General features: G+C 44.4%; 1 protein-coding gene across 5 annotated transcripts in view; it reads left to right on the top strand.

Moving 5' to 3' along the window:
• RARB (retinoic acid receptor beta) overlaps window positions 1–26,987 on the top strand; it is a 374,673-nt gene that overhangs the window by 272,380 nt on the left and 75,306 nt on the right. For all 5 annotated transcript variants that reach the window (XM_006176296.3, XM_014552023.2, XM_006176298.3 and 2 more), the window contains exon 3: window positions 10,527–10,668. In XM_006176296.3, the coding sequence (XP_006176358.1) occupies window positions 10,527–10,668 (142 nt within the window). The remainder of the gene's footprint in view (window positions 1–10,526; window positions 10,669–26,987) is intronic.

Below are 26,987 nucleotides of genomic sequence, written 5' to 3'. Positions count from 1 at the left end.
ACAGCTGTCAGACTCTTGAAGACTTAAACGTGAATGCCTGCCAGCTTTCCCGCGTCTGCTCTCACATCGTCTATGATTTCTTCCTTTGCACGTCAGATTCAGGACGTAACCACATATAAAATAAGTGAGAAAAATTCCAGAGGAACGATCCCTGAACAGTCCTGAAAATTCAGTGAACTTGGAAAAAGTACAACCAGTTCTGGACAAGCATTTTTTTTCCTTTTCTAATTGAGCCCCTTCTTCACATCACAGAACAATGCAGGTGCATCGTAATGATCGGTGTCAGTGAGAGGCCTTTGAATCGTGTGATATGCAGAGTGGCCATGAGACGTACATTGTCATCAACCAGCATGTTGTGACAGAGCCGAGTCCTGGCTTTGTGGGTGGTGACAGGCTGCGTACCGGACTTCTGAAAGAGATTTAAAATTTCATGCTCCTCTGCAAAGAGTTTAAGTCTATTTGAATGCGTTTTGGCTCTGTCCCCTGCTTACCTTCCCCCCTCTTCAGTACACATGAAGATCTTGAATTTGGGTCCAGAAGCGATTTAGTAATTAATGTGTAAAGCAGCTGGGGTCTGCTAACTCCCGGGCGCTGGCTGAGGAGCTATTTTGGTGCATTTTCTCAGTAAAAGAATTAAGAATTAAAAAACGTAAAATGCACTGGCTCCTTGCCCTGTTATACTTAGAGGAATCCTGACGACAAATCGGTAACTGTGGGTTTCTCTGTGGAAGGGCACAAAATAACTGACCCAAGTAATCTAGAAAACAGATGTCTTTAGTTGCTTTAAAGTAAATTCTCAAGACCAGATTGAAAGAAATCTATGTGGAGCCCAGCGAAATCATCCATTTTACATTTTTTCCCCTCTTTCATCGTTTTTCTTCCTACGCAGATTCTTGAAAAGAGGGAACGTGGTCCCACAATGCTGTATTTGTGATATTTAACCTGCTATACAGAAATTCTTTGGATAACAGATTAACTGCTCACGCTCATACTCCTCACCTTCTTTCTAATTTATTCTTTAATTTGGTGGCTCTCAGTGGGAGTCAGAGACATCTAGGGGGCATCTGGATGAGCTTCTGGATACCCTCCTGAGGTTGCACCTAAAATATATGCTATTTGGAAGGAAATTTCATCCAATTCTGAAAAAGTTCTTTGTGTTCTTCCTGCCCCTCCCAGCCCCCTCCGAAGTCCCCTATCCACGTGGGAAATCCAGCCCCGTGTGGAGCATCAAATACCTTCTGAATGGATTTCCCTTCTGGCTCTTTCTGGGGCCACAGAATTGCTCAGAAGCATCCTGAAGAGATGCTGGGGAGAATAAGGGTGATTGTGGTAGGTTTGCTTAATTCTGTCCGATCCACAGTCTCAAAACTAGCCTTAGATAAATAACTAGGACCTACTGTAGAGCACCAGGAACTATATTCAACATCTTGTAATAACCTATAATGGCAAATAATTGAAAAAAGGAAGGTTATATACATAACCAAATCACTTTGCTGCACACCTGAAACTAACACAATATTATAAATCAACTATTAAACATAAAAAGAACCACTGACAAGAATCAATCAGAAAAAAAAAAAAAAAGACAAAAAACAACAGCAACAAAAAACTAGCCTTAAGGTCACCAGGAGGAGAAGAGAGGCTACCCAGGGCTTCTAGGTCCTGACCAAGGAAGAGGGTTGGAACCGTTCATTGGCTGGAGATGATCTTCTAGAGCCAGGACTGCCTGCATAATTTGCAGGACCCAGTACAAAATGAAAATGCTTGCCTCTTGTTCAAAACCTGTCCTGAATTTCAAGACAGTGACAGCAGATTCGTAAACCGAGTGCAGGACCCTTCCAAGGATGGGACTATGTGGCTGCCCAGGCCACACACTTGCACTTTTTAAAAACAGCCAGTTTAACCAGTAGTGTTTACTTGCCTTGTGAAACTCTCTCCCCACAAATTTTGTCTGGGGTTATTGGCCCCCAAACCTGATCGATTGGCTGCCTACCAGTTGAAATGGAGGTGGGGGTTGGTTATAAGAATCAATCAGACTTATCTAATAGTTGGTCACTTTAAATTTTATCCAACATCGTGTTTTGGAAATATAAAATGCTATTTTTTTCACCTAAATTGAAAGACATTTTGTCCAACCAATTACTCTCATCTTACTTGTTGTTTCCCAAGTTTATATTACCTGGTAGCATTTCTTCCCCGGATCACGTTCCTCTAAAATAAAGAACAAGGTGGACTGAGCGCATTGGCTCCGTGCCCTCCGGGGACCCGGGAAACTTCTGAGGTTTAAACCTTGATCTCTGATGTCGTGAGTTCAGGTTCGCAGTGAGAACTCAGGCAGCCTCTGTGTTGGTTTTCCCAGGGAGTTTTATTAAGTGGGGATCAGAAGGATGGAGAGCATTGGCCTCTGGGTCTAATAGGGGTTGAGCTCTCAGGGGCTCACCTGACAAAGTCCAGGAAAAGGCCATAAAAACACTCTGCAGGAAATACTAGTTCCCACAGAGATGATGGTTTTTGCTATATCTGTAGTCATCACCTTCTGTCGAACCGTCTTCCAGGCATCTCTCCAGATCAAGGCTTGCCTTTCTAACCTAGGCAAGAGTGCACGTGCTCAGGGAACTTCTGGTCCAAGGGGGCTGAAAGGAGATAGTTGGGCCTTAGGTGCATGGTCAGGATCCAAGGGAAAGGACAGGAGAGACCCTTTCCCAGGGAGCAGGGAAGAGGCTACCTCACAGAAGCCGCAGCCGTCAGACATCGGAGCTGTCAGCCTGCACTGCTGTCATCCAGTCGTCTTTACTAAAATTCCCAAAAGTGGGACCTTGCCCTGCCAGGGACTTTTTTTTAAACAAAAGAATAAACAACTCTAAGCCTCCACCTCTTGGGACATCTCGATTTTTCTGTTTGGAGTATGAACCTTACGGTGTTTTCCCTTCTTGGCTCCGAGCAGCCCCCTCAACTTGACTGCTCGGTGTTCCCCGTGCTACCTTCATGCCCGCCCTCCCTGCTCGGGAGGAAGCGCCCTGTTTGTCATCAAAATAGTGGGCTGTTTTTCTACTTTCTCCCTCCCTCGCACCCATTGTCTTTCAGTGGGGTGAAAAGGTCTTCACTTTTCTCTTTCTCCCCCCAAATCGGGCTATTAATAACTTCCCCAAAGTTGTCACGCATAGACTTCCACTCACTCTGCAGGCTGTTTTTTGTTTGTTTAAGGCAACGTGTTTCCTGGTCTGAAAACCGGGTTTCCCAAAGTGGCTGTGATGGGATTATTCCACACTCACCTCCAACCAGCAGTGTCTCTGCTCCTGGCTGGAAGTGGAATTGTAGCTCTGTGTTGGACTGGCCCACACCTGGACCCAGACCAGGACTTGGACCTGGATCTGGACCCAGACCTTGCCCGGCTGGCCATGCCGCCCAGAGGAACAGCTCCCTGGGGCAGCCGCCTGCTGACTCTTTGACTGAGATGGCATTGAAATATATTCCTCTTAATGATGGAGGGAAAGCGACCAAGTGACACTCCTCCCTTTCTCTTCTCTCATCTGGAAGGAGAAATTATCCTTTGGAACTTTGCATGGGATAAACATTAACTCTACAAAAGCTCGATGCAAACAGGTGTGCTTCCCACACGCTAATTTTCTGAGTGAATTTCTCCTGACCCGATGCTTTTTGTGACTGATATGGAGCCAAGTTGCCTTTTTAAAAAAAAAAAAGAAAGAAAAAGTTTTTACTTAGCTCCTTTCTTCAAACGATCTACACTTTCTACATTTGTTAAACGTGATGTAAGGGGCTTAAATGCGAAAAAGCAGTTTCCATCCAAAACACCACAGTCTGAATTCTTGCGAGCAATTTTGTGATTAAATACGAGTCAGCAAACTGTACTGTCATTTCAGAAATCAAGGATTCCTGGACTCGCTTCTCAGACTGGAGGGCAGGCTGAGGGTGTTAGGTATTTGTGTTGATACCCAGAGCTCACTGTCTACGTTACTGTGTGTTAAACTGATGCATGATGAAATCAGTGATTCACAGCTTCCTGAACCATCTTGGCAGAATCTCACTCTGACCCCAGCCCCTCCTTGCATGGAAGAGTGAGTGCCTTCCCAGTAAATGCCTGGTGTGGCCTTCATGATCGTCCCCAGTCTGCACGTCAGCCCATTGTCACAGCTGCGTTTTACACACACACACTCCATCACTCATGTCTCTGCCATCCTGGACTACTGACCCCTCCCTGTCCTTCCTCACCCTTGCCTCTGCTCACCCCTAATTCTCCTCAGGGGAAAGCTTCTCCTTCAAATCCTACTCCTTCCTTGGAGCTGGGATCAAGTGTTAACTCCTTCTGACTCCTTTGAATTCCTATGGCCTTTACTCTGTCAATCATTTATGTGTGCCTACTGTGTGCCAGGCACTGACCTGGGCATTGTTTCACTTTCTGCTTCCATTAGAGTTCTCATCACACTGCTTGGTTCACTTGACTTAATGCTCCTGGTAGACAGAGAAAGGGCAGGAGCTGTGCGTGACCCATCTTTGTGCGCCCCGTGGGAGCCCACCACCTCCACCCCTGTTCATTGGCCTTGAATGAATGGGCCAATACGTGAATGAGTCTTTAGAATCATGAGGCTGTCTGCCCACAATAGCCTGTATTGTCCAGAGATTCAGAACAGTATTGTATCTTATTTGGGAATCTTTATTTTAAACACAAAATGTATATTGGAAATTGTCCAGAAGAAAGCTTTAGAAAAAGAGGTTTTGCCAATAACAAAAGCTACCATTCATTGGGCAGTTGCTCTGTGCTGGGCATTGTGCTAACAGTTTGTATGTGTTCCCTGATTGGGTGTACTCAGTGATCCTGTGAAGGAGTTACTTTCATTATCCCCATTTTGTGGGTGAGGAAACTGAGGCCTTAGTGTAACTTGCTCAATATCATACAGATAGTAAGGGGCAGAGTCAGAGTTTAAATCCACATACATCCAAGCAAAAGCCTAATTCTTAACCACTAGCCCACTGTCTAGCCAACCAAAAAATCACCCCCTTTGGAAGAGGGTGAGAAATATTACATGTGATGATCTCTGAAAACTAGAAGGTGAAACAGGGCCCAGGAATGGGGAGAAAATGATGAGAATTAGAGCAATAATGTGAGAGTATCAGGGAGGGAAGGTGGCCCAACCTAATCTCATAGCAAAATATGGACAAGGGAGAGAGATGAGTCGCTGTTCTCCAAGTCCTGTTTAGATTTTGGACATTTGACTTGTCCATCAAGGGAATTGTGAATTTTAAGTATTTAAGTATAGGACAATATGTAGGTTTAAAAGAGACAGTTACCCTTCCTTCTGATTTAGGATTGTTCCTGCCCCGTAGATAGTAGAAGATTGGTATCTAGAGTTCTAGACTGATCTCTCAAGTATCTCCAAGTATCTCCAAGGGGAGACAGACTTTATCTGAGGAGGACATGGGCATTCCCTAGTTATCGCAAAGACATGGAGCTAATGGCTCTCATGCACATGTGGCCTTCTCCACCCTGAATATTTTGGGGGTTGTACCCCAGCTCTTTGGTAGCAAGAGCAGAAGAGCATGAGGTAAGAAAGGTTGGAAGATCCATGGTTAGAAAACACTGGACTCAGTTTGTGATGTGGGTCTACCTTCTTGATCGAGTTAATTAGAGTGTTAATTGTGTTGCTGTTGACTGTCACAAACAATAGAAGTCATGGTTAATCCCCAGAAGCCATCACTAGACAACAGGAGTCATGCTTAACCAAAAATTATAAGGAAACCAGCAAAAAGTTAACGTAGAGAAGTCAGGATTCACCAACGGAAGTTATGATCAGCAGTAGAAGTCATCGCTAACCAACCACAGACAATGGCTAAACAGCAGAAGTCCTGATTGACTAAACTGATCACAACTGAAATCGGTGGGTTCTTCTAGTCTGGGAGGAATCTGGTTGCTTACTTTCCTAAGTACAAATATCCTCAAGGAATACATTAACACTGAGGACTGTTTGATGGAATTAAGGTGTAGTTCACCCAGGGCAATCACTCTGGCTCTGGTTATAGCTGAGGATGGCAATTGTTCATTCATTCAATCAACAGCTGCTTCTTGGATATCTACCATGTGTCGGGTTCCAGCCCAGTCCTGGGGATATGCAGTTGATATGTACCAATCCAGTTTCACTAGATGTTGAAATATTTTCCTACCGGTTCTTAACTAACGTTGCCTGGAGTCATTCTCTCCCCCACCCAAATCCACTGTGGTGATTCCAGGGAAGACAGTTAAACATGGCCTTGAGGCCATCTTGGAGCCCACCGCCCTGCCCGCCCTAGTCCTAGGGAGCCGGCCCCCACGCCCCTTCCTGACCAGGGGGTCAGGGAGGCCTGAATCCCAGCAAGAAAGATGCCACGCTTGGTGGTGCTCCTGCGACACCCAGTTGTGGAAATCTGTGAAGCCCATTTGTTTGGCCCCCTGAGGCTGTTCCCCCATCTTGCCTGTGTAACCTCTGAAGTGGATGGTCCCATTGTTTAAAATTTTAAGTATCATACTGAATAGGTGTAATATGGAAGGAAAAGCAAAGGACCAAGGTTATCTGAGAGGAAGCATTCATGTGTGCTTGGATCCATCAGAGGAGGCTTCCTAGATGAGGTGACATACATCTTCAAGACCTGATAGAAGTTTTCTGTGTTTACCAGAAGAAAGATGTTTCTGGAAAGTGAAAGAGTAAAACCATGACATCAGCAACTCTAAACTTGGTGTCAGAAAACCGGGCCCTCAGACTTACAACCAGCATCCGTGAGCCATGAGCCCGAATGAACACTCCAGCCTCAGTCTGGCCACAGACACCCAACAGAGGACCTCACAGAGGTGTGGTGACGACTCCACTCCAAGATAAAGGGGAAGCCATCTGAAGGCCCTCTAGCTGGTATCTTTTAAGCCACAGGCTCCCAAGAAATTGCAGTTGTTACCCATCCGTGTGGAGGGTCTCCCCTTCCTTGGTTCCCTCCACCACCTCCTCCTGGGTCATTGTCTTTGCCCACAGAAACCCCCTCATCCTCATGCCCAAGCCATTCCAACTTGTGACTCCCCCATGTGATGACACACTTGGAATCCCAGACCTGGACAGCTGGCAAGGGTGTTGGAAATCAGCCACCCAGCCCCTCCCTTATGAGATGAGCGTGCCTGGCCCCGAGGCAGTGACTTCCCTAAGCCCGCCACCAGCTTCCCCACCGCAGCTCTTCCTCTGCCCCTCCTGCCTCCTCTCTCCCTGGGCTTGCTCTCCAGCTACGGCCAAATCCTTTGTCTATAATGCTCAGCCTTTCCGTCTTTTTTCCTCCAGACGTATCCCTACCCATCTACTAGCTTGAAGAACTATCACACTCGAACTCGGTGCTTCTGGAGCCCATTTGACATTTGACAAGCTTGGGCTACAGTTTTGTTTCCCAAATTATGAGGCTCCGAATTTTAGGTGGGACAGAATCGTGGCTTTAAACCTCATCGACTCACATAGTGAGAAACATGTTTATTTTGCCCAGATTCCTCGTGGAGAAGTCGCAAGTCAGTGCTGATTTGTTCCTGACTCTCCCTTTGAGCCAGGAGTGAGGACACCTGGGCTCCAAGCCTTCTGCAGACCCAGGATCCAGTGAGAGTGAAATCATGTCTGATTATTGTTTGGTCTGACTTCGTCTTATTTATTTTATCAGTGCCTTCTGATATCGGCAGTCGGTGCTGGTTTTTAAATTAAGCCAGAGGTCAAAGGTTTCCATTTTAAATCATGTTATACATAAAACAAGAGTCAACCTAAATAAAAATATTAAGTAGATAAAATTTTGGTGGCATGGGACTCTTGTGCCACACGCACACTTGAGGTCCTGGAAGAAGTAATCTAGGAGGAAAGGAGGTTTATAGAACAAGTCACAGTACCTGCTGAGGAGGAGGTACTTGGCCTCCGAGGGCATTTCTGGCCTCCGAGGGCATTTCTGTTTACCCAACCCATGTATAAAAATACCTCACAGCATATATTTTAGTCAGCAAGTATTCTACCTTGGTGGAAATGATTTACTGAAACTTAGACCTTCTCCTGAAATCCAGCCAAAAATCTGATTTGGAAAACCAAGAAGCCCTATTTCGTTTCTGTCGTCATTGTTACTGAACCACACTGCCTGGATAATTGGTGACATATATAGTTCTTAATTCTCTCTTCTTCTTTCATCTGGGTGTCACAGGATAGTTTTCTCTCCTCCGTGTTCACTCAGTAAGAATTTGCTGAACGAATATTCGCTTTTTAATAGATGGAGGAGCTCACCTTTGTCCGTATCTCACTTGCTACACATTTGCAAAAAAGACCGGTTCTTCCATGTGTCAGTGTTTCTTGGCAGGAGAGCAGTGAAGTGTCTGTAAATTGAGTTTGTACATCTGGCAGCCAAAAGTGTCCTGTAGGTATTTTTTGCAGGAAAAGATATGTTTCAGGTGACCATGCTGCACAGATTCTCTTAGAATTTCAGAGTATTTATAACCTGTTATTTCAGATTCTGAGCATATTTGTAGCTTCAGAGGTACAAAAATAAACCATGTTTTCTTGGAAAAAATGTGTGTCTGGGATGTGACAGAAGTTGCAACCTTAAACAAGATTTCCAGGTGTTTACAGTTGAACTATGCCAGTAAAAATATGTTTATTTAGACATTAAAATCCTAGGGTGCCCACGTAAATATCCCAAACAATGGGTGTTACATGAGCTTTCTTTGCTAATGTGCTTTAGCTGTGAATGTTTTTAGTTCTGGCTCCTGGAGTGTTAATGTACTACCGGGAAAGTTGAACTCAGATGGTGACTCTTATTTGCTGTTCACATTTGGTGGTGGATTTCTTACATTCAAGAGCATTGTGTCTAATGGAGGTAAAAGTCACATCCCAACTGATAAAGTAAAACTCCTTGCTTTTAATGCTCAGAGCAGCAGAGAAGTTTTTGTTGGGCGATTAGAAGAGAAGAGACAACTGGTATACCCTTCACTCACTATTCATTCATCTGTGCATTAACAAGCATCATTCAGTTACCTATTGTCTGTAAAGCTGTGTGAGGAGGTGGGGAGGACAGAGAGGAGAAGCTGGAGACTGTGCTCCTGGAGCCTGAAGTCTGCTTTATTTCATCAGTGTGTCACAAAAATCAGGATAAGTTGCTTCTTTAAGTGCAAAAGGTTATTTTCAAAAAGTTTTTAAAACCTGTAATGTATTCAAACATGCAGTAAGCATATGTTGAAGATTTACTTAACTCATTAAGGAAGGAAACAGTAGGATGAAAAAGCTGGTTCAGAGAAGGATATGAGAAAAATACCCAAGTAGGTAGGGAGGTAAGAAGGAAGGAAGGGAGGAAGGAAGGAAGAGAGAGCGAGAGAAAGAAAGAAAGAAAAGAAGAAAGAAGAGAGAGAAAAAGAGAAGAGAAAAGAGAGAAAGAGAAAGAAGAAAGAAGAAAGAAAGAAAGAAAGAAGAAAGAAGAGAAGAAAGAAAGAAAGAAAGAAAGAAAGAAAGAAAGAAAGAAAGAAAGAAAGAAAGAAAGAAAGAAAGAAAGGGAGGGAAGGAAGGAAGGAAGAAATAAGTGAGGGGAAAAAATCATCTTTGGTTATATTTCAACCAGGCAGAAATCTTTGGAACTATACTAGCCAGATGTGACTTGTAATTTACCAGTCTTCTACAATCTTTACAGAGTCAGGGTCCAATCAATAATAAACAGTAAGTCAAAGGAAGTTGCATTTCCCTAGACCGTTAGATGACTCAGGTAAGTTTGTCAGTCAGTGCTGTGTACGCATTGCTCAACAGAACGTTCTGTGATGATGAAAATATTCTGTACGTGTGCTGCCCAGTGGGGTGACCACTGGACATTTGTGGCTGTTGAGCATTTGAAATGTGGCTGGTACAAGTAAGGAATCGAATTTCTAATTTTATTTAATTTTCATTCATTTTGATGTAAATAACCACATGTGATTAGTAGCTGTCATTTTGGACATCACAGCTCATTTTTCTGCCTTGTTTCCAATCTTGGATCATATTTTTCTAAACACTGTAAATTAAATCACCTTTTAAATATCATTACAAGAGCTAAATGTGTTAAAGAATTTGGAGAAGACTCCTTTGAAAAGACCTAATTCTTTCGTGACCCATATAATTTCTTCTGCAATACTTCTTCTATTGAGTTTCTTGAAAGTGGACTCACCTGACATCACTCTGGCCAGCAAGGGAGCCACCTAGGAAGTGAAGTCTGTTTGGAGGGAACCCCGCTGCGCATTATGTTTTCCAAGTAAATCAGCTTAGTGTTAATTTTCTTTTAGTAAGATAGTAACAGTCATGTCCAGTTTCAGTTAAAAGGGGCTTTCTGATTTGCAGCAAAGGGAGACCTGAGTATTCATAATTCACAAGGGTTTTAAGGCTGAAATAAGTTCACTTCTCTGCTGCCAGCACTTCATTACTCAGAACGAGCAGCCAATGCATTGATAAGGTTGGCTTTGATTTCTCGTGAAGCTCAGTAGTTTTGCTTAGTTTTCTCATCTTCTTGCTTGCTTGCAGGGGTTTTTCCGCAGAAGTATTCAGAAGAACATGATTTACACTTGTCACCGAGATAAGAACTGTGTCATTAATAAAGTCACCAGGAATCGATGCCAGTACTGTCGACTCCAGAAGTGCTTTGAAGTGGGAATGTCCAAAGAATGTAAGTGGAGTCTCAGAGATTTCTTTTGCCTTTGCCTTATCTATAAATATGATTGCTCAGCTTCCAAAATCAAGTTGTGGAGGATGCCGGTGCGTGGAATTCAGACATGACACTAATGATATATTCTTGCTAATGGTAGGTGTAAACAGAGACAGCATGAAAATCGCATAACTGTGGGGATTTCTGGATAGAACTCGAATGGTATTTGTTGGGTGTTGTGGACGGTGGACTGTCTTCCAGAGCAGTTACTAACCAGCTCTGTATCTCCAAGCCCCCAGTCACCCGAGCATGTCCCACAGCCACTCAGAGACTCCATTTCCCCATCTTGATGATAGGAATAAAGAGCTTTGCCTGTTTGGATGAGAATAAAATGAGAGGTGAGGCATGAATAGTAACCCTCATCAATAATGTACCTTTTTCAGAGAGGAGAGAGCGTAAAACTTTGCTGTCGAAGAAACATTTAGAAACTTGGCACGTTGGCATTTTTCCGAACTTGATTCAGCTTTTTTCCTCCACACTACGTCCTCCTCCAAACAATTATACACTTTATTAATTCAGAAGAGAACATTTTAATATATTAAAAATTAGTGGTCCATGATCATTTGATTGTGGGGATTTGAACTATACATGCTTTGATACAAGCAGAGTGTATAGGGCACAAAAAAATCTTTAGTTATATTTTCTCCTTGGTGCTTTCAAATGAAGGTCATGAGAAAATGCTAGGCAAATGGCCTGGCTCAGGCTGGTCTCTGGAAGATGCAGGGATGTGTGCCAGGGTGCTGATCCCCACTCATCCCATCACTTGGGGGTCTGAGTGGGGCACAAGGCTGGGTGCTCTGAGGGGCTCTGGAGGTGCTGAGCCCATGCCTACTGTCCTTGATGAATGTGGGATGAAAAGCCACCGTCCAGCAGTGGGGTTTGAAGACTTATGTTCGGGTCAGAGGCTCTTGGATTTTGGAATTGGGACATGTGGCCATAGTGGGGAAGGCTGGCTGAGGTGGGAAGAACCCAGAGGCGGGCAGCGCTGCCCGAGGGTGCACAGCTGGCTGACTGTCACTCTCCTGAGAGCTGTGATTAGGGGATATTTCCTTGGTGGTCCACCCAGCATCCATCCTGTCCCTCACCTTCCCTAAGTGTACCCAGGGCTTTAATATGCTTTTCCACCTCTTGACTTTGTACACTTCAGGGAAGATATCAAGGTTGGATCAAGTCATTTGACTCCAGCCAATCAGTATGTTTCTGTCCCAGCCACAGTCACTAGTTCAGGGTGAACATGTAACCTAGGCTGGTCCAACGAGAATGAGTTCAAGACTCATGCTTATGATCCAAAAAAGGAAAAAAAAAAAAAAAGGAAATTAGACTTCATCAAAATTAGAAATGTCTGCTGTTCAAAAGACACCGTGAAATTGATGAAAAGACAAGTCACCAATGAAGAGAAAATATTTACCAATCTCACATCTGATAAGGACTTATATCCAGATTGTAGAAAATGCTCTGAAAACTCAGTGATAAGAAAGCAAATAACCCAATTAGAGAACAAAACAGAACTAACTAGTACTCTTCAAAGATGCCAAGATTATGAAAGACAGGCAGAGACATGAAAGCTGAGTGCAGGACATGGCCCCGAGGGTCCTGGAGTGGAAGGAAGCTCCTATAAGAGACATTTTGGGGACAAATATTGAAATTTGAATATAGACTGTAGATTAGGATATCTCATTAAGTCAACTTTAAATTTCCTGACTTTGATCATGTGCTGTGGTTACATAAAAGCATGTTCTTATTCTTGCTGTCTGCAACCAACTCTCCATAGTTCAGAAGGAGTGTGTTTGTGTGTGTGTGTGTGTGAAATGAGAGAGAGAGAGGGGAAGGAAATGTGGCAAAATATTAAGGCTTGTGAATCGGAGTCAAGGGTTACCCAGGGAAAGTATTCTTTCTACTATTCTTGTAACTTTTAGCAAATCTGAAATTTTATCAAAATAAAATGACCAAAAGACTCATGCTTAGAATATTGGGACAGAAGCAGCCTGCCTTCAGTGAACTTGAGCAAGGATGCAAGTTGCCACAAGTGCTCCGGGTCAACCCTCTCCAACCCGAAGGGAAGTCAGCTGTAGGACAGAGCAGGCTCTGTGGGTGGAGGAGTGGAAAGACAGACAGAACCCGGGCCCTGACTGGCATCGTGGAACTGCTGGACCAACCAACCCTGGAAACTCTGCCTCTATAACAATATCATTTTGTTATATTTGCCAAGAAGCGCTCCTTAAGGCAGCTGGGGCTGGGGCCACATTCATATTTAAGGTCCTGATGAACGAGCACAGCCCGGGTCACCAGACAGGGAAGCAGCCTGTGCACATCCCTTCCCGGAGGGTCGTTTCCTCCAGGTGGTTCCATCTGCAGATGATGGGTCAGTTGACCACATTTCAGCCAGTTTCCGCTGACCCCCTCCAAACTTTAGAGCTATTGGATTATGCAAAAATCAATGCACGTGAAGACATGGAGCTTACATTTACTTATATTTACTTAGCTGAGGCCCGGAACCCTACTGCTGGAGAGAAAATGTGATGTTGACTGAAATAGGCAGATTATTCATATGTGTTAAGTGAGACTCACAGGAAGTTCCCCCAACTCCCCACTTCTGGTCTGACGTTCTGTAGACATGGATGTTACCCTGCAGTTCTGTGGGAGAATGTCAGTTCAGGCTAAAGTTATAAATGAGTAAGCCAGATGTGGACTCAGGGTAAATCAGTACTTTTGCATTTATTTTGTGTGGGCTGGAGACCCATTTCCTGCTTACATTACTTAAAACCCATATCCTGCTGCTCTGTAAAAAACTGGCAGCTTGGTTGCCAATTAAAAAAAAATAATGTTTACCCCCACAGGAAAATTCTAGTTTCAACCCTCAAGAAACTTATCACCTTAATTAGATTTTAAAAATATAGAAATGGGAAGAAAATGGGATCATTATGCTCTGGTAGACAAAAATAAATATATTTTCCTTAGAAGGAAATTGAAGGGCGAGAAATAAACACTTGGAGTATGGTGACTGAGGGTCTAATAGAAAATTTTAAAAGTTGAAACAGAAGGAAGCCAGAAAAAAGGAGACTCAGTAGCCAGTTACACCACAGTATACACGACTGAAATTAACCCAGGAATAATAGACACTCACAGGACGTTAGGGCCGAAAACGGATCTTAGAGATTGATTTTCACTCACCTCCTTCACTTGACACACAAGTACACCAGGACCCAGAAAGATGAAACGGTTTTCCCAGCAATCCCTGACTGGCTGAAGACAGAACCAAGGTTACAATTCAAGTCGGCCTCCTCTCCTTGCCAGGCTTTCTTTGCAATGCCAAGATTAGCAAGACTTGCATTCGATTCCAGCCGTAGGTGATGTCAGTCCCTTAGCATACGTATCAATACTCTCTGGATGCAAGGGACAGAAAACCCAGCTCCAACTTGGCATAAGCTAAAAAGCATCAGTACCTGTAACTGGTCAGTCCGGCGGAGGAGGACTGGCTCCCAAGGCTCACATCTGTTGTGGGGACAAGCCCGTTGTTCCTCTTCATCTCTAATAGTTGGGTTTTGTTGTTGTTGTTGTTTGTTTGTTTGTTTGTTTTTGCTGCATTGGTTTTGTTTCTGGGAAGACTTTCCAAAGGGCTGATAAAGATGGAAATAGTCTAACCAGCAAAAAGAGAGATCCATGGTTAGTGCCCAGGGACCAATTCTCATTGGCCTGCCCGGGTCATGTGACCTTCTATGACTACAGGACTTGGGGGCGGGGTTGCAAGGTAGAATGCTGTGATTGGCTAGTTCTGGGTCATGTGCTCAGGATTGAGGTTGGCCCCACCCAAACCACGTGGGCCAAGAGCATGGGATGCAGTGTTTCTCATTGGGTGAATCAGGGCACAGTCGAGAAGCAAAAATTTCATGTTCACCATGAAATATGAAGCCCCCAGTGCTGTTCCCCATATGTTCTTTTTCTTTATGCTGTGGGGGGTAGGGAGGGGGGCGGGAAGAAAGAAAGAAATGTAAGAATGATTTTACAGCAGTAGCTGCCATGGACAAGGTGCTTTCTGTGCACCAGACACTGCATAAAACACTTTGATACTTTATACCGTCTGATGCTCATGACAGCCCTGTAAGACAGGTTGGTTATAATTCCTCTCTCCCCCTTTTTCAGGAAGAAGTGGATGCTGAGTCACAGAGAGGTACTTACTCAAGGTAGCACACTTGGGAAGGGGCAGGCTGGATTTGGACCAAGGCAGTAATACATACTACCTGCCGTAAAAAGCAGCTTTTAAAACTCTGGGTTCCCAGGGACTCACTTTATTGCCAGTGGTTAATAAAACAGCAATCATACTCCTTGCTCTATACTAGAGATGTACGCCCTAGAAAATCATGTGCAAATTTAATTTTTATAGATCGAATTTGGTTTTAAATGTATAAGGGGATGTACTAGTAAAAGAAATCCTTTAGTGTGGCCCATCAGAATAGCATGATTATTCCTTCATTTTTTTCTTCCATAATTGCCAGTGGGAATACGCTGTATTTTCCAAGGGCTTTGTACAATAGGGGAACACTTTTTGTAGAGGAGTAGCTATTTGTCAGAGCGTGGGATTTGAAAGGGGTAACAGCAAGGGAGAAAAATCGATTTTCAGCTGCATTCTAAAAGTGGTACAGAAATTTATGAAGAACTTGGGGAGGAGGCAAAGAAAGCGGAATGACTCAGAGTTGAGTGATGAGCTTCTGCTGGTGGGCGGGAGGCTTGTAAGGGTGTCGGCCAAGGAAGGGGTGCAGCAAAGCCTTGAAATAAAAACAAGAAAAAAAAGGACTGAGAGTAAGAGAAGACACAAAATTGGGGCGTGTGAATGAGATGTGCAGATTGGGGTGCAGCTTGCTATCCGGGGGTGGGGAGGAGACGGGTGAGCCGGTGCTGCCAAGACCACGTGCATTCGAGTCAGTTACAGAAATCCCAGGGACAGTTCAAATCTTAGAGCCAGGGATCCACAAGCAAACTTTTTTAAAAAGGGGTGAAATAGAAAATGTTTTGGCTTTGTGGGCCATGTGGTCTGCATCTCAGCTCCTCAGCTCTGCCGCTGTAGCACAAAAGCAGCTACAGAAAATACCCAAAGAGGGGTGACTGCGTTCCCATACACTTTTATTTATAAGAACAGGTGTAGGGCTGGCTCTGGCCCGGAGGCCACCGTTTGCCTACCTCTGCTTGACGTGGCCCACCCCACAGCTCACCTGGCTGCGCTGCCCTGGCTGCTCTGGGACCCTGTCCCCAGCTCGCCTCCCTCCCTCATCGGTCTTCTACTGACCGTCACCCCAGTGTCCAGCCGCCCTGAGCGTGCTGGCCCGAGAGCCTCACACCTCCACGTTCCTGCAAAGGCTGTGCCCTGGAATTGCACTTCCACTCTTTCCCCTTCATGTGAACCCCCAGGAGCCTGCTGATGTGTCACTTCCTCTCTGAAGCCACACCTGAGCCCCATCCCACACTCCAGGCGGAGTTATCCATCTTTCCCCCGTGCTCTCATAGGACTCTGAATGTACGTCCGAGAACCACAAACTTACATCAGATTGTCTTGCTTCCTGGCTTGATTATAAACTCCTGAAAGACAAGCATCCTGTCTTCCTCACCTTGTAGCCCCAGAAGTTGGCCTGATGCTTTGCTCAGTGAGGTTAGATGGGTCAAGTGGTTTAAATGTGGCTATTTTAAAAGACAGCCAACCCCAGCATCTCTGTAGCTTCACTTCTTGGGACGTTGTCAGGCCCAAAGCCGATCTGGGTATAGTCTGTTCCACTGCCAGTCATTCATGTCTCTGCTTCGGGCCCGGAACAGGTTGTGTAACTTCTCCAGGGCTGTGTCTTCCACCTGGGTAAGAGGAGCCCTGGTGTTGACTAGGAGCCTGGGGATGACGTGGCCATCGATGGTTTTCATCCTGTGTAGACAGCAGTGGATGAAAACAGCTGGCTTCCTCTTGCCACTTCCCTCCCCTGGAAGATATCAGATCTTCTAGTGGGTTTGCCACGGGAGACCTTGAACTGCGCCGGCCTCATGTGTAACTGCATGCAAAATCCCGGGACAGAGGAGAGGCTGAAATGGACAAGGGGCAGAGCTGGGGCTCACTTTTGCCGAAGTTGCTATTAAGTTGCTCACTGGAAAAAGGCAGGTATGGAGGGACAGGCTGGACATGGGGGTCAGGAGGACCCTAAAGGAAAGTGGAAGATGAGACTTATTCCTAAATGAAGATTCGTGTGCTGTGGTGAAGGGGGATGGTGGCCCCTGGGGCCTCTGACATTGGCCCAGGGCGCCCCCCCCACCCCCTGTCTGTAACACATCCTATTTCTTCTTTCCTTTTTGAAAACCGCTGCCCATTAATTTACAAAAGAACCTCTTTACTTTGCTCTATGGTTTTATATTTATGTCATCTGTGCCTTTGAGTGGTAGGCAAAAGACGTCTTTGATTTCATTTGAGAATGCTGGTCAGTGTTTATTTCACTGCATTTTTCCCTATGACACTTTCATAAGTGTTTTGGTAGAATAGAGCAATTGAATAATCTCTGAATTTAAGAGTCCCTAAGCACTCGTTGACAACTTCTCATGGGGGACACATTGAGCTTAAAAACAGCTTTTCATAAAGTCTCTAAATTCCCGATTTATACTTTAGATGTGAATGTCCCCGTGGGTAGACTGGACGCCATGAATGTGCTTTGTCTGGACACTTGGATACTTCCCCGAGAGGCTCCTGTTGTTCTCAGTGTCCCTCATTTCCCCTTTAGTGTTAAACGTACATTAAAACAAACCTTTTGGATTTAAGGCCCTTAACCTCAGTTAAAATCACTTTTCTTGCTGCACAGATTATATTGATATGCTCGTATGGCTGGATTTTACTGGCTTAATAACGAGGAAATTCATATTGTAGGTTGCCCTGTGTACTTGGAAAATTACATAAAAATCGTTGTCAGGGCACTTAACGTCTTTCTAATTTTAGTTTATTTCTTCATTTGTTCCCCTGTCCTCGCCTGTTACTATGTTTCCAAGGTTCACCATGATCATTTTGTTCTGTTCAACAGAGGTGGAGCACGAACCCCGTCTTCTCCTTTCGCCCCACCGTGCACAGATTCCCCCAAAGCACACCCCCTCCAAAGTAAATGAAAGACTAGAAACTTTATACTTTTATATCTAAAAATGTCATGGAAGCTGGAAAATAAAAACCTGCTGCCCCGTTCCACATACCAAAAGTTACTATTTTCCTGCCTCTGTCCAGGAGATTTAAAAAGGAAAAAAAAAAACAAAACAAAACAAAACAAAAAAAACACCACCAACAGATTCCATTTGGGCACCAGCAGCCGGTGATGTCTTGAAGCCCATTAGCACTCAGACTCCAAAGGAAGTATTAAAATTCCTGCAGCTTTACGAACACGTATCTCCCCGCAGCCTGTCTCCTGGAAGCGGGACCCTCAGCACTTTCTCACCTTAGAAGAAGGAGAAATTTCCATTACACAACAGGGCAGAGCGCAGGAAGGAACAAAGGGCTTTGAGGTTAGCCTGAGCTGGCTTCAGATCTGGTCCTACCCTCCGGCTGTCTTGTCTTGGGCAGGACGTGTGATTTTGCTGCAGGTGGCCCAGCTGACCCACAGCGTGGACAGTCTGGTCTTGCTGGAGTGTCTTGTGCCTCTGACCTCATGAGGGTGATGCATTTAGCGTCCTGCCTGGCACCCAATAGGTCCTAAGTAAATGTTACCTGTCCTCTCGGCTTCCTCCTCTGGTGCTGACACAGGGTCTGTTCGGTGCTGGTGTCGTTGCTGCCACAGGCTTTCTTAAAATTTTAACATCTACAGCCTGGATCCTCCTTCAGGACAAAAGTGAAAGGCAGAGGCTCTGTTCATGTTGAATTGTTTCTAACGCCACTGTGTAGATGTACAGCCCCAAATATTCTGTCACCACATTAAGAATAAAGCTTGCAGGCATCGTTTCTAAAATAAACATCCGCCTTCCTTGGCTACTGTAAACTTGGAGGCAGATGGCTCATTTGCCCGGAGATGCCGGGACACGTGTAATCAGAGAATGGGCTAGGATCCTGGCACCGGAGAGCCCTACTTCGTGGGGAAGGCTGACCTGGGGTGGTAGAAAGGATGCTTCCTGCATTGTCAGCTCAAGGTGAGGCCGCTGGGGTCTCCTGGGCAGTGCCAAACCCAGGCCACGTTGTCACCGAGGCAGAGACTCCCTCCCACCCTACATCCTCCTTTTTCAGCCTCTGTGGCACCTTCCAACTCTCCGCTTCCTTTATCTGGGGCTCTGTGGCCTGCCTTCCCCCTGGATCCATCATCTCCTTCCTCCCAAGCACGTCTTATCACCCTTTGGCCTCATCAGCAACACCGCTTCTGCAGGCAGCCACGTGGGAGGAGAGCTGGGGAGGACGAGGGTGATGATGTGACAGCTGACGGTCACAATGTGCTATGACAGCCACAAAGTCTCCCAAGGCAGGTCATCCCCTGCGGTGGGTAGGACAGGCGTGGATTCTGATCCTCGGTGTCCTGAAATTCAGAGAGGCTGAGACCTGCTTGAAGTCTCGGTGCTGCCATAAACCCACAGGCCCGATTCCAGTTCCCAGTATCTTTTCAGCTTCACTTTGCTTCTCTAAGAAAGTTCTTGTGTGTATTTAACGTGAAAAAGTCTTCAGTATCTTCACCCATCTTTGCTCCCAAGTCACGTACGCTATCATTTACATATATGATTTGATTTGATTTGATATGTGTGTTGGTTTAATACAGTATTTCCCCTGCTATAAAGTCTGCATCCAGTGATGTGAAACAGAATTGTTGGGAGTACTGAACTTAGCATCGGATTATGTCAAATCGTGCAGTGAAAAAGTTAATTCTGTTTTTAGTATGCATTCAGTCTTCTTATTGCCAGTGAGAAAAATCTCCATTTGATTCAGTATGTCCTTTGCTATCCCCTCTTTTTGACAGAGAGGACAGGCAACAAACCGTCCCTAGTTAGGACTAAATTATGTTTACTTCAGAGGTGTGCAAACTTTCTGAAATGGCCAGATAGTGTAGACCTTAGGCTTTGCAGGCCATTGGGCGTTAGTTGCCACTACTTAACTCTGCCGTTGCAGCCTGAAGTCTTCGTAAAGGCACGGCTTTGTTCCAATAACACTTTATTTACAAACTCAGGCAGTTGACCTGAAAATGCTGTTTATTTTCTCTTCTTACCTCGTACTTACGGCCAATGCTACTACTTTCCTCTTTGTAGTAGTAAACAAAATTCTCTAAAATTTATTCAACCAAAATATTAATTTAGACAAAAATCATCAGAGGATACTGGCCTGAGAGTATGTGGAAAACCATGAAGGTAGTCATGGACTGAAGTTTGAGAAACCCTGGTTTTCTGTGTCAGCTGGTCAGGTGTTCTGGTACCTTGACAGGAACAGAACCACATCTGGGGACCCTTGCTTGTTGGTCTGGATCCCCCCGACCTGCCTTTGTCTTGCCCACGCCCCCCCCCAGCCCTCTCCCCACCCTGAGCCACGCACAGCAGAAGGGCGTGGGCCTCGCTTGCTTGGATCCTCAGAGCTTCATCCTGTCCAGGGTAGGGTCAGTATCGGGTGGGTCTGTGGGGGAGGGGTTTCAAGCATCAGGACGAACTGGAGAGGGATTAGGAGAAACCAGGGGCCTCCAGAGCATGGTTTGCTTGTCTCCTGCTTCTGAAGAGCAGTGGGCAGTGTTGGGGCCGAAGGCACAGACCCGAGGGGCAGCTTGGACTCACAGCACAGCCCACCACTTACTTGGCTCCGTGCCGTCTGGGGCAGGTGATTTCCCATCCCTGCGCCTCTGCTTCCTTGTCTGTAACGTGGAGATCATAATAGCACCTACTTTATCTGGCTACTGTGGGGAATGAATGAATGGATTTATGGCAGCGACTAAGGACATTTCCTGCCTAAGTGTCAGCTCATGTTACTCTTCCTCCTGCTACGGTGATGACCCATCCTGGCCTCCAAAGAATGGCCTGTTCAGGTGACTGGATAAAGAAGGTGTGGTATATATGTATATGCCATTGTACAGTGGGATACTGCTCAGCCATAAAAAGAATGAAATATGCCACTTGAAGCAATGTGGATGGACCTAGAGATTCTCACACTAAGTGAAGCAAGTCAGAGAAAAACAAATATTATATGATACCACATACATGAAATCTTTAAAAAAAAAAAACGACACAAACGAACTTATTTATAAAACAGAAAGAGACTCACATAGAAAACGAACTTACTGTTACCAAGGGTCGAAGGTGGGAGAGAGGGCTAAATTAACAGTTTGGGATTAGCAGATATAAACTACTATATACAGAATAGATTAGCAAGGTCCTGGTGTAGAGCACGGGGAACTACATTCAATATCTTGTAGTAGCCTAAAATGAAAAAGAATATGAGAAACAATATATATAGTATAACTGAGTCACAATGGTGTACACCAGAAACTAACATAGCATTGTAAATCAACTATGTCTCAGTTTAAAAAAACAAAAAAGGATACCCTGTTCGGTCATCAGTATGGTCCTCAGTGACTGTACAGGACAGCCCAGTGGTCCATTTGCTCAAAACAAGAAGTACTCTCAAATTCGACATTTGTCCTTGGGGGCTCAGACCCAGCACCACACAGCCCAGCACCAGCACTGAGCCACGGCCCTTCGCCACTTAGAGAATCAGCTCCAAGTGAGTCAGTGTGAGTGACAGCCCTACGCAGACAGCTCAGCCCGCCCTGGACACCGACCAGAGGTCCCCACGTGGGCCACTGCTGAGCACTGAGCACACTGGTCGGAGGCTATAGCCTTGAGTGTGATGCTGTCCCCACCTGCCCTCCCTCCCTCCCGCTTGTCCTTCAACCCACCTCCCTCCTAAGGGTGCTCCTCCAGCAAGGAGCAGGTGGGGCCCATTCTCACATCCCCACACTGTGACATGTTCATGGCACCTCTGCGGGGTGACTTTCAAAGTGTCAATGAAAATAATCAATAAACGTTCAGTAGTAAGAATAGAAAAGAGATATGGATGCATGTGCACGACTGAGACATTGTGCTCTACACCAGAAACTGACACGTTGTAACTGATATTACTTCAATTGAAAAAAAAAAAAAGGAATAGAAAAGAACTTTATTTAAGCCAAACTGAGGACTAGCCTGGAAGCCCACTTCCCAGGTTACTCTGAGAAGCTGCTCTGGAGAAGCAGGATTTCAGCACACTTTTATGTCTTGTCAGGAAAAAGAACATGAAACAAGCCATGGATACATTTCTTCAAGGTTTATTTAAAAAAAAAAAATGAACAGACCAGCCCGTACACGTCCGGCACGTACAGTATAGCCTTGAACCTGGGAAGGGAGTCTTATCATCAAGGGAGGACCAGCACTGGCGTCCCGGGAAGAAGGGCATTTAATCTTTATTTTTAACATGGACATTCTTTACTTCTGGTCAATGTGCCTTTTACTTTAATAATTAAAATAGATATACAATGTATGTTTGATAGGCCACAGACAGGCTGTGTCAGTTAGCATCAAATTCAGGTTAACTCAGGTGTCAGCCAGAATGGCTTCCCCACAGCTGAATATGTGAACATTTCTTTTATTAAAGGTCAGGCTCGTTTTGAGTTCAGGAGGGAGGGATGTGTGGGGTGGGAGAGGAGGGAGCACAGCAGGTGGCCCCTGCCCGGGCTGGGAGCATCCCGAGGGCAGGCACAGAGGTGAGGCCCATTCTTATTTGGGTCCTCGACATGATGCCTTGTATTTCTAGCTCATTCTGCAGTGGGTTGGAGGCAAAGAGTACCGGAGAAGTGGAGATCCCAAATCAGAAACTTTTATCTGATCTTCCCAAGAGTTAGAGTTTGAATCAGTGCGTTGATACATTGAGCCCATTTTTACTTTTTCCATCTTGCCTCCTTCTGTAATTTGCATATTGCCCCCTTTGATGACATGAAGCCTGGTTGTCGTTTGTTCTGTGGTGGATGTAACCAGATAGTGCTTGTAAATCGGTCCGAAGAGAGAAGATTTGCTTTCCCTCAAAACTGTACACACACGTACACCACATTTCATCCAAACTATAATTTGTTAAGGCGCAGTATAATTTTATGTACCACTAAAAAGAAAACAGCGCCAATTAAACTAAGGCACACCAAAGACTGCAGGACAGGTGGCAATTTCAGAGACGGAGAGAGGGAGAAACCAGATAGCAGCTCTGTAAGAAAAGGAAGCGTCTCACATGCTCGGCTGGAAATATCCTATGTTTTCATCTTGAGCTATTTTTCATTCTGCTTTAAATAGACATTGATGATAAAACCTCAGTGCCCAGAGACAGTCCCCAGCACAGAGAGGTGGCTGAATAAATATGCAAGGACTTCTAAAATAGCTGGCAGAGAGCCCTTTGTTTGGAAACAAATGTCTCTGTGAAAATAGCAACCCGAAATTCTCCTGCAGTCCCCGGGTTCCGGGGCCATGAACATGGCCCTTGAAGTACCTTCTCCCAGTGACAGCAATTCTCTGGAGGGTGGCTGCCTAAATTGCTCAATAAATCCATGCATACAGTTCAGCCTGGAATTTGCTCTTCCTGGAGTGGTACTGAGCACGTAAACCAGTCTGCCATCACACAATATTAACTCTCACAGTTAGGTTATCTCTCCCATCCCTCTACCTTTAATGCTGGGAAACAAAGAGTTGTGTTGATCCCATGAACGGGATTAATGGAGACAGGCATCTTTTTAGTGCTGGGACCAAGGACACCCTATTTCCTCAAGAGAAGGAATGTTTTTGTCCCAAATTCACACTTAATTGAGCTGACACTTCATCTCGCCAATATAATGGATCTCCATGACTTTAAAAAATTTCTCATGGTTTTATTTTCCAAATGACTTTAGGACAGAAATGTTCTGTTTTGACATTGGAGGGTGCAAGTCCCCCATTCTTCCTTGTTTGTTTCTTTCGGGGTTGTTTAATAACATCGCCTGACTTCTAAACAGCATTTTGATTTGGCGACGTTGTTTAAATCTTAAAATAGAACGAACGAATTTCCCTGGTGTTTCAAAGTGGGGCCGCCCAGGAGGCAGTTGTGATATGGCCCTGCCAGAGGGAAAGATGGAAGTTGCTTCTAGTAAATTCTGTCGACTTCGGGATTTACTGAGGCCAGGAAGAGAATTACGTGCAAACTGTAATGGGTGAAGGATTCCCACTATGTGTCCTGGAAGTGTCGGGACCAAGCTCCTGAACAACTTTAAGCTGAATGGAAATTGGGATGGAAACTGAGCTGTGGCACCCTTGGACTCTGAGCTCTCAAAAATGTGAAAATATACAACTCCGAGTGAACGCCCTGCCTCCAGAGAGACGCCAGGACTGCCTCCTGCTTCTGGGGTCTGAGCCTACACTTGGAGATGGCCTTCCCCATTGTCCCCAGGATGACAGTGGAATCCAGGGATACAGAATGTAAACCCGTGCATTTTTGCAAACAGTCCCTTTTGTGTGGCTCCGTGTTCCTGAATAATAGAATGACGTCCAGCAAATCGAACTCCCCCAGGTGCTTTACTCCACCAGAAAGGTTGACATTAAATAGATTAACACATTACGCTGTACACCAGAAATTGACACATTGTAACTGACTATACTTCAATATAAAATGAAAGAATTAATAATACCTAGTGTTGGTGGGACGTGAAGCAACTGAACTCTCACATGTGGCTGGTGGAAGTAAAAGTCGAGCCAAAGTTTGGAGAACTGTTTGGCAATATCTGCTAAGGGTGAGCATCCCAGTGTGACCCAGTGATCCACTCCTGGGGAGATCCTCGGGAGAAGTGATTGCCTAGGCTTCCAAAAGATGGTCTCAAGAATGTTCACAGCAGCTCTGTGCATGATAGCCCAAGGCTGGAAATAGCCCACGTGTCCATCAGCGGTAGAATGTGTAAATAAATTGTGACCTATTCAAATTACGGAATGTGCATAGCAAGAAAAAAGGAACTAACCACTAGTAAATACAACAGCATGGGTGAACCTCACAGACGTACTGTTGAATAAAAGAACTCAGAATAAAAGAGAATATTCTACATAATTCCCTTTGGATAAAGATTTAAAATGAACAAACCTAATCTCGGTACGGGGATGAGTATGGTGGTTACCCCAGGACTCTGGTGGGTGCTGGACGTCCTACACATTGATTGGGTGTGTGCATAACTGTGCGTGTGTTTTACCTCAATCAGAAAGAAAAAAAAAAGATGGAAATGTGCAGGTAAGATTGGAGAGGGCATGGATGGCCGATCCCTCCTGCGCAGAGAGAAATTGTGTTATCACAGATGACGAATGCCGCATCCTCTCATTAGAAGACTCCTCCCCTCTTCTAACACGTTAACATTCCTTCAGGAGGTGCTTTGACCTCTCCGCCTTTTGTCTTTTCCTCTGACTTGGGACCTTTACCACTTGCAGCTTTGCATACTTAAGGAGCACTAGAGATGGGACGTTATCCCTGAGTTACTCTGAGGATGGTTATGTAATGCCTCTAATCGCATCAACGCAACTAACCAGCTTTTCCCATTGGTGCCATGCACTGCAAATTAATAGCCCGTGGATCCATTTACAGCTTGTTGTGTTTCGGAAAACTATTTCAGCCATCAAATACTAAACAGCTTAAGAAGAGTTGTTATTTTCCAATGTTAAACTATCAGTAGTGTCAGTAAATTCCTCTCAGGTAGGTAAAGGGACCAAAGTATGATTTAAGCACCAGTGTAGATTCTAGTTTAATAATTAGTTGCTATTTTACAGAATAAAAAGTCAAAACAAGATGTCTTCTTATTTTGATTCACCCGTTAAAGGAAAACAGGCCTTTAAATTAGTAAGTGATCTGATTGAGAGTGGTTTAAAGAAGTTAACGAGAAGGAATGTAGCTAGTGGAATAGAAAGCCTACGTGGTTTTTTTTGTTTTTTTTTTGTTTTTTTTTTTTTTTTACAGCTATCAGAGTAATTTCTCTGTGAGACTGTTCACATTTAAAGAAAAAGTTCTTTAGATTTACAGAAAGTCCATCTTAATTTCTTTGTCCTTTTTATTATTTTTTTTAAAGTATTTAGTATATATGGATGACAAAACAGTAAAAATGGCAAATCCTTCCCTAGTACCAGTTGGCAGAATATGAACAATTATTTCAGCCTCTGGAACTTTAAACATGACGGATAGAATTTGTGGTTTAGTATGTTCGTGTATTAAAAATTTGATTTAGGATATGGAATATCACCTTAAGCATATCAAAACTAATGGAAGTTTCATTTCTGCAAAAAGGCAAGTATAAACAAACTCCAACCCTTTTTATGTAAATGTATTTCTCACTCAATGCCACCTCCAAAGAATGCAAGGGAGTCTATAAAAGTATTGTTTTAAAAAAATGATTACAACTCAACGGTGAAAAAGGCAACCTAATTAAAAAATAGACAACGGATTTGAATAGACATTTCACCAAAGAAGACATACAAATGGCCATAAACACACAAAATGAGACTCAGTGTGTTTAGTGATCAGGGAAGTACAAATCAAAATCACACTGAGTTACCACTTCACACCCACATCAAAAAAATAGACAATAACAAATGCTGGCAAAGAGAAGCAGAAATGCTCACACATTGCTGGTGGGAATGTAAAATGGTGCAGCCACTTTGGATCTGGATTTGGCAGTTCCTCAAAGAATTAAACATAGAGTTACTGTATCACCCATCATTTCTACTCCAGATGGGTACTCAGGAGAACTGAAAACATGTGCCCCACAAAAACTTGATAGAAATGCTCATTTCGGTGTTATTCATAAAAGCCAAAAAGTGGAAACAACCCAAATGTCTGCTAATTAATGAAGAGACAAATAAAACGTGGTCTATCCATACAGTGGAATGTTATTCAGCCATAAAAAGGGATGAAATACTGATACATGGTCCAACATGGATGGCCCTTGAAAGTATTATGCTGAGTGTAAGAAGCCAGTCACAAAGGCCACATAATGCATGAATTCACCTAAATAAAATTTCCAGAATAGGCAAATCCATAGAGACAGGTTATTAGGAGTGGCCAGAGGCTGGAGAGATTGGATAATGGGGAGTGACTGCGAGTGGGTTTCTTCCTGGAGTTGACAGTATTAGAACTTTGTGACTATATTAAAAACCTCTGAACTATACACTTTAAAAGGTAAATTTTATAGTATGTGAATTACATCTCAATTTTAAAAAGTGAAAGGATTAAAAAAAAAAAGTTAGGCTAATTGACTTAAGGGGAAATAGGAGAATAAACGTTGGAGTCAGATTGGAGCACTGAG

The sequence above is a fragment of the Camelus ferus genome, chromosome 1, assembly GCF_009834535.1.
Source record: "Camelus ferus isolate YT-003-E chromosome 1, BCGSAC_Cfer_1.0, whole genome shotgun sequence".
Taxonomy (NCBI): Eukaryota; Metazoa; Chordata; class Mammalia; order Artiodactyla; family Camelidae; genus Camelus; species Camelus ferus.
Note: the sequence above shows the minus strand (reverse complement) of the source record. Positions and strands in the feature narration are given on the sequence as shown.